The sequence below is a fragment of the Gavialis gangeticus genome, unplaced genomic scaffold, assembly GCF_001723915.1.
Source record: "Gavialis gangeticus isolate Ggan-Ray unplaced genomic scaffold, GavGan_comp1, whole genome shotgun sequence".
Taxonomy (NCBI): domain Eukaryota; kingdom Metazoa; phylum Chordata; order Crocodylia; family Gavialidae; genus Gavialis; species Gavialis gangeticus.
In genome coordinates this window covers 83,324,113-83,331,410 of record NW_017729024.1, presented here as the reverse complement: position 1 = coordinate 83,331,410, position 7,298 = coordinate 83,324,113, and the positions used below count along the sequence as shown (strand labels likewise).

The 7,298-nt window shown below is 49.8% G+C and overlaps 1 protein-coding gene across 2 annotated transcripts in view; it reads left to right on the top strand.

Annotated features, from left to right (window-relative positions):
- Positions 1 to 1,190: 1,190 nt before the first annotated feature.
- Positions 1,191 to 7,298, top strand: part of CKS2 (CDC28 protein kinase regulatory subunit 2) — a 6,808-nt gene continuing 700 nt past the window's right edge. Inside the window, exons 1-2 of one of the 2 annotated variants that reach the window (XM_019517313.1) lie at positions 1,191 to 1,336; positions 4,040 to 4,167. In XM_019517313.1, the coding sequence (XP_019372858.1) occupies positions 1,290 to 1,336; positions 4,040 to 4,167 (175 nt within the window). In that variant the 5' untranslated portion in view covers positions 1,191 to 1,289. Of the gene's footprint in view, positions 1,349 to 4,039; positions 4,168 to 7,298 lie in introns of both variants that reach the window. The other variant, XM_019517312.1, reaches the window with a different exon arrangement.

Sequence of the window (7,298 nt, the reverse complement as noted above, 5' to 3'; positions counted from 1 at the left end):
CAATCGTAACCACAGCAGTAAAATTAAATTAAATTAAATTGCAGTGTGTAGACAAGCCCTCAAGCTCAAATAAGATAAAATGCTAACACTGTTGGTAGATTAGGCAGCATTTCGCAACCCATCGGTCACGACCCAAAAGTAGATTGCAAACAAACTTTAAAAATGGATTCTCCTTTAAAGGAGAAAAGCATGGGAAACCATGGCTTTTCCTTTGCAGGCTGGCAGAGTTCCTGCAAGGGGCTGCCCCGTACCCCACACACCCTCTCCTGGCCCACACACTGGGCGACTGGGGGCAGTGGTAAGGAGTGAGGGGCACCGGGTTGGGACTGGCCATTGTATTTACAAGTGGGTCCTGGTACAAAAAAGGTTAAGAACCACTGGGTTTGGGGAAGAACTAAGCATAATCATATAATGTCTAATGAGGGTCCCATTGCCCGAGTGCAGGGTTGTTGGTTGTAGCCCTGTTGGTCTAAGGTTATAGGCAGACCAGGATCTTTAGGTAAATGTGGTATCGCTCATTAGATCAACTGATCTGGGTCTCACACGTTCCCCTCATGCCTTTGTGAGGTTCTGACTTGCCCTTGTGCCCTTTTCACAGTTGGGAGGAATCGAGGCACACTACGCTACTCGTCCCGGGTTGAACAAAGACACTAAACATGAGTCTTGTCTCATGCTCCAAGGAGGGGTTTCTGTCTGGCAAGTCACTGACGACTCGCCCACCTGCCTCAGGGAGGCTGCAGCCCGCTACGGGCGCTGCCGAGTCAGGTACCCAGGCCGGCCGCACGCCCCGGGCAGACAGGAGGCCTCCGCAACGCGCGCCTACGAGATGAGCGGGACCGCAGTGGCCGGCGAAGGGGGCGGGGCTCGGGAGCGCATTGGCTGCACGCGCCCGCGCCCCGCGGCTAAAGCCCGCTCCACAAACCTCTGCAACCGCCCAGCTTCCCAACGGCCTGCAGCCCGGGCCAGCTAATCACCGCGCAGCCGGGGCGCACTCGCAGTAGCGCCGAGTCTCCAGGACCACCCCTCCACCACCACCAGCGAGAGCTCTACGTCCCGCCCCCAACCGGCACATCCTGACGTCACCCGCCTCACTTACCGCAGAGGCCTGTGAGTGGGGCGCGCGGCACACGCGGTTGCCGTGGCCGCGCTGCCCGCGATTGGCTGGCGCCGCCCGCCAATGGGCGTTGAGCAGCTGGATTCAAACCGGGTCGGGCGCGAGGGCAGGCAGTTAGTCGGCGAGTGTCGCGCGTGAGGGGAGTCGGAGCTGCGTCTGCGCCGCCGCCTTCGCTATGGCCCACAAGCAGATCTACTACTCGGACAAGTACTTCGACGAGCAGTACGAGTACCGGTGCGAGCCTGGGCCATCCCCGCTTCCTTGCGCGGGCCCCCCACTGCTGAGGGGGTGCCTTCCCGGGAGGGGCGGCCAGGGCGCGGCTGCAGCGGGATGGAACAACGGGCCCGGGCGGAGGGGGCTGACGGGGAGGAGGTGCCTGGCTTCGCGACGGCCGGGGGAATTGCTTGCTCACCTCTTGCCCGAAGGGAAAGCAGCAGTTTGGGGCTGGGGGGCGGGAGGGGCAGGAGCTGCCCCCGCTGTGCGGGAGCATGAAGAGAGCTGCTGCCGAGCCACCCCCCCCGGTGCCTGGGCCCTGACTCGGGCTTGAGCCCTCAGCACAACTCCTGAGCCAGTCTAGTTTCCTCTCCAGGAAGCCCTTGCTTCGGGGTTCAAGCCAGAGCACCTGCCCTGGAAAGCTGTGCCTGCCATGTGGTCCCTGTCAGGGTAGCTAGAGCCGTAAGGTTTTTATTTCATGGTGGGTGGGGGGTATTTTTTTTTTAACTTCAAGGTCTGTTGTAAGTCTTAACTCCCATGGGGGAAGCCCTGCACAGGGGTCATAAGGAGCCATCAAGATGGGGCACCACTTGTGTTACCCTGCACAGATAAAGCTGTGGGCTAGTCCTGCCAGCAAGACTGTTGCTTAGGTAGCTTTATCTTAATTATGTTTAAAGAGATTAGGCAAAACTTCAGTCTGTTGGAACAGTGGTTCTCACCCTGTTTTGTACCAGGACCCATTTATGAACATGGCTGGCCAGGCCCAACCCAGTGCCCCTCGCTTCTGACCCCCTGCCTCCAGGCCCCACCCCCTAGTGTGTGAAGAAGGGGGGGCCCTAAGCAGCCTCTCACAGGAACTCTGCCAATCTGCAAGGGAAAAGAGACAGTTTCCCAAGTTCTTGTTCTATAAAGAGAATCCATTTGAAAAATTTGTTTGTGACCCTCATATATATTCTTGTGACCCAATTCTGGCCCGAGAGCTGTGGGTTGAGAAACACAGTGTTAGAATACCTTTCATCCCCTCACCCCAAGGGTAAGCTGCCTTCACAACACTGGGCTGTGGTTGTACTTGAAGTGAGATGGTGTGTGCTGAATCTCTCCTATTCCCTGATCACAGTGTGGCTTAAGAGTTCCTATTTCCTGGCTGTGCTTCTGTAACACAAGATCTTGATGTTGCCAAAACATACTTCAAAGGATTTTGTGCAAGTCTGGTGGGTTTTTAATCCCAATGAATCAACTCTATATTTGGAAGACATATGAGATACTTTCGGGCACAAAGTGTTCTTCCCCCTCTCCCCCAATTTTGTGCTTGGATCAGCTCTAGATAGAAGACTGAGGAGACAAACTTTCAAGTAGAAAAATTACACACATTTCTTGTTTTATTTCCTGAACCCTCACTGTTGCAACACTCCACCCCTATTATGTGATTGTCAGAGGAAGCCATCCATGGGAGTGTTAAGTCTTCTGAGTTAGCAGTTGGCTGAATTTCTTGTCATACAAGTTTTTCCGCTTGAGTTACTAAATGCCCTGTTAGATATTAGTAATGTCTAATAGGGCATTTAGTAATGACACTACAGTGCTTTGTAGATCAATGAAGTGTCCTAGTCTTGAGAGAGTGCTGATGATCTGCATATAAGTAAACAGTAACCAAAGGTCAAACTTTGATCATTGGCAAATAAATTGCAGGCACTGTTATTAACTTTGTCAGGTAGCATAAGTGTTGCTTTTATACTCCTTCCCCTCTGTTTTCCTTATTTCGTTAGATAATGTGACAATTAATTCTGGGAAGCATTCTGTTCTAAATAGTCTGAAAGACATGGGAGTAAATGTCTGACATGTATTTCAATGAGGGCACTGTAGCAGAAACCTTGCAAGACAAGGAATGCACAATACTTGGGGGTGCACCAACAGATTTTGGGGGCCAATACTGAGAGCCGATTTTTTTAAGGAGGCATGTCAACTGATACTAATCCAATTTCCGATTACAGCTGCGTGCAGCTGGTAAGTCTGTGGTGGAAGGGAACGGGTGTAGAGGATGGAGTGCAGATAAAGACCCTTGCAGTGAAGGATGGAATGGGGCTGGCGCTGCCCTGGCGGAGCATAGTACGGGGCCATGGCTTGTCCAGGGGGTGCAGAGTGGGGGGTGGCTCCCACTGCTGTACACACCCCAGGAGGGCATTGGGGGAGGGGAGGGTGCATGTTCCCCCAGATCTGTATAGGGCAGGGCTGGGGTCGGGGCTGCATGGGGCTCTGCAGCAGGGGCTTGGGCTGAGTGGCTGTGGGAGCCTCCCCTTCCACCACAGCAGACTTACCAGCTTTTTAAGCTGCCAAGCTATGCTCCTTGCTGCCTGCATACCGCACTGTGGCTGTACACATGCACGGGCATTTATTGGCCACATCGGGGCAATTTCCGATGCGATCAATTTTCTTTATATCGGTGCTGAGCCGATATTGGACAGATATCAGTGCACCTCTAATACTTAGCAGAATTGTTCTAAACTTGTACAAAATCTAGCTTTCAGTTCTTTCATATGAATTGATATGGGCAAAAGGGTTTGTGTATGGGTTCTTAATTGGTTGAAGTTCATGCTGGTCTTGGTACCTGGCAAACTCAGATCTCTGCTTAAAGAGTGCGTCTGAGGGATAGCAGTATAGTTTTAGTCAGCAGGCTCCTAGGGTAATCAACAAAACTGATGATGATGTCTCCAACAGACATGTTATGTTGCCCAGAGAACTTTCAAAGCAAGTACCAAAAACGCATCTGATGACTGAAGAGGAATGGAGAAGACTTGGTGTCCAGCAAAGTCTTGGGTGGGTTCACTACATGATCCATGAGCCAGGTAAATAAAGAATTTTGTAGCTGCAAATATAACTGGTCTAGAAAGTAACAGACTCAACAAGTTCTTTTAGTCTTGAAGAATACATTCTGAAATATGCTTACTTATGTATCCCCCCCCCCCCCAAAAAAAAGAGAAGGAATTTGGAGAACTTTTCCTATTGGTTTACACTTGATAGCACTTAGATCAGTGCTTCTCACTCAACCTTTTTTTGTACCAGGACCCATCTATAAACATCAGTGGCCAGTCTTGACCCAGAAAGTAGTTTAAGTAAAAAAAACAGCCCTCTGGCCTCTCACTCCCAACCTACAGTCCTGTTGTGTGGGTGGGGGGGGACAACAACAACACACACCCAGTGTGTGAGGGTGGGGGGGTACATGGGTAAGGCCCCACCCCCCCACTGATTTGAGTGCCTACAAGGCATGGGGCTACAGCCTGGCTGGACCAGCATGGACAGGAGCCACTTCTGGCTCAGTGGGTGAATCCCAGCATGGGAGGATGGAGAGGGGCCTGGCCACTGCCATGAACACTTTGCCAGTTGTGGTGCCAGCAGCATGAGGACTAATGGGTGGTGGGGTTGGCCATGCTACCCTTGCTTCCTCCTGCCACCAGCTGCATGTGCTGGGCCATAGCTCTATCCCACATCATGGCCTGGCTGGCTGCTGCCACTCCTTTCAGGCTGCAGCTCTACCCCAGAGGGATGACAGGTGGTAAGCGGCACAGACAGCCTGAGGGGACTGGTGGCGGTGGCAGCTGGGTAGAGCCATGGCCCAGTGCACAAGCAGTGGTGATGGGAGGAGGCGAGAGCAGCCCCCTACCCCACTGTTCCTTGTGCAGCTAGTGCCATGGCTAGCACATGGTTCATGACCATGACAGCAGTGAGTCTTGCTGCCCTGCTCCACCCTCCTGTGCTGGGACCTACCTGCACAGAAGTGGCTCCTGCCTTTGCTAGCCCAGCCAGGCTGCAGCCCCATACCTGCTGTGGGTATGCAAATCTGAGGGGACATGTGTGCCCCCTATCTGGTGAATCATTTGTGGGCCCTACCCTCCATAGACTTACCTGTGGGGAGCTACAGCTGTTCTCCACCCTGCCTGACTGCCATATGCAGGTGGCACCCCCTGCCTGATTGCCTTCCTCCCATTCTGCCCAGCCCTAAGAAGCCCCTTGTAGGTTGGAACTCTGCCAGCCTGCAAAAGGAAACCTGCACTTTCCCACATTTTTCTGTGATTGTTCATGACCTTTTCAGATATTCTTGCAACCCACTTTTAAGTTGACCCATGTGTTGAGAAATGCTGGTTTAGATGACTCCAGTGATAAGCAACTGTCTTGTTAACCTTACCCCTCTATACTGTAGAGGGGAGTCTATAGGTACACCTTTGTATCCACAAGAGAAGCTTCAAGCAGGCATAAGGACGGACCTGACACTTGCAGTACTCTAGCCCTAAGGTGGTCTTAAAAGGAATGAAGCAAGTTGGTGGGTTTTTTGCTCAAGGATTGTTTTTGAATTTCTTTAATCTCTTCTGGAGGCTAACAAATCCTCTGAATCCTTCAAGTATAATTGCTCAGTTGCTCATTGTCCCTGGCTCTTATCAGTAGGCATCATGCATACCTTGTTTGAAACTGTTGTTTTAAAATGTGGATTTGTAGAATCAATAGCTTGTCAGATTACTCTGGTCTAACTCTTGAAAGTATAGACACAACAGTTCTACAGGGGGGGTAGTTATCTGCACCTGAAGTCATGTACAAGGCAGGGCAGAATGGTGCCTCTTGTACACTTGATTTGGAGGGGCATGAGCTTTCATAAGCCTTTCTTAAGATGCTATGAATATGCCTTACTGAGTAGGATTGCTTCTAACAAATTGGTACTGGAAGTTAAACCCTGAACAGACGTTTATGCAGTTAACATTTTAGATCGGGGGTGGGCCAAATGCAGCCCGGGGGCCAGATGCAACTCACCAGGCCATTCTATCCAGTCCGTGGGGCACCTAAAAAATTTAGAAAATTAATATTTATCTGCCCTGGGCTGCCTGTCATGTGGCCCTCTGCCCAAAATAATTGCCCATTCCTGCTTTAGATTATCTATGTACAAATGTCCAGAGTCCAGACCTTTATTTTTGGTTCTTGTTACAGTGGTATCGATAATACTGTCATGAACTGAATTTTAAAGGCAGGGATGAACTGCAGGTGATTTTTGTGGCGGTAGGAGAAACTTGAATCTCTTATTACATCTTAAAAGAATTGCTTAACTTTTCTCTATTAAGTTGGGTGCAGTATGGAAATCCTTGAAAACATCACTTGGCTAACATACTGAGACTACAAATATGCCTCTTAACTTTTTAGGAGGTCTGATCAAGTAAACTAGTATACATGCTAATTTGCAATTGGTGCAGCCCACTTCTGTTGATCTTTTATTTACCGGATTTGCCTTATTTAAGATTACCTTGTCCCATCACATTTTTCTATACATGAGAAGATAATTTAAAAAATTTTCCATATATAAAATCTAATTTATTAGAAGGTTGTCTTAAGTTTCTTCCCATCACTGCTGCAGTTGGGAAAGCTCTCTATTTCCTGCCCCTCTACAGCTGCTAAGTAGTAGGGGGGCACCGTAGGCTGTGGCCCTGGCCCCAGAGCATGGAGCGAACCTGGCATGTGATGTATAATGGTGCCTGTGCTGGATCACTCCCACTACCCACTTCATGCCCTGGATTGGCCCAGTGTGCTGTGTGGAGGGCATCCCTGGAGATTTAGAATGCCAAGTGATATAAGCATCACTGTTACTAAACAAAAAGAACTGATCAGTTCTTTAGCTTTGTCTCAAGTACCAATTTTAGAGGTCAGGTCTATACCAAGAATTAGAGAGCTTTACTGTACTAACAAATCCATGTTGAAGCTGTGTGGTGCTGCTGTAAAAAAACAAACAAAAAACCCACAAAAACAAAAAAACTTTCCAATATCGTATGGATGTGTTTATATTGGTATAGGCCATCTCAGCAAAAAATGTTTTTCTAATAAGCCGCATCCACAGAAGAGTTTGCTAGCATGGCAACGGCCAGGCAGTTTATATCTGTGTAGAACTAGATCTTTGCAAATACCATATTTACTTGGATCCAAGACAAAGGTGTACCCCCCC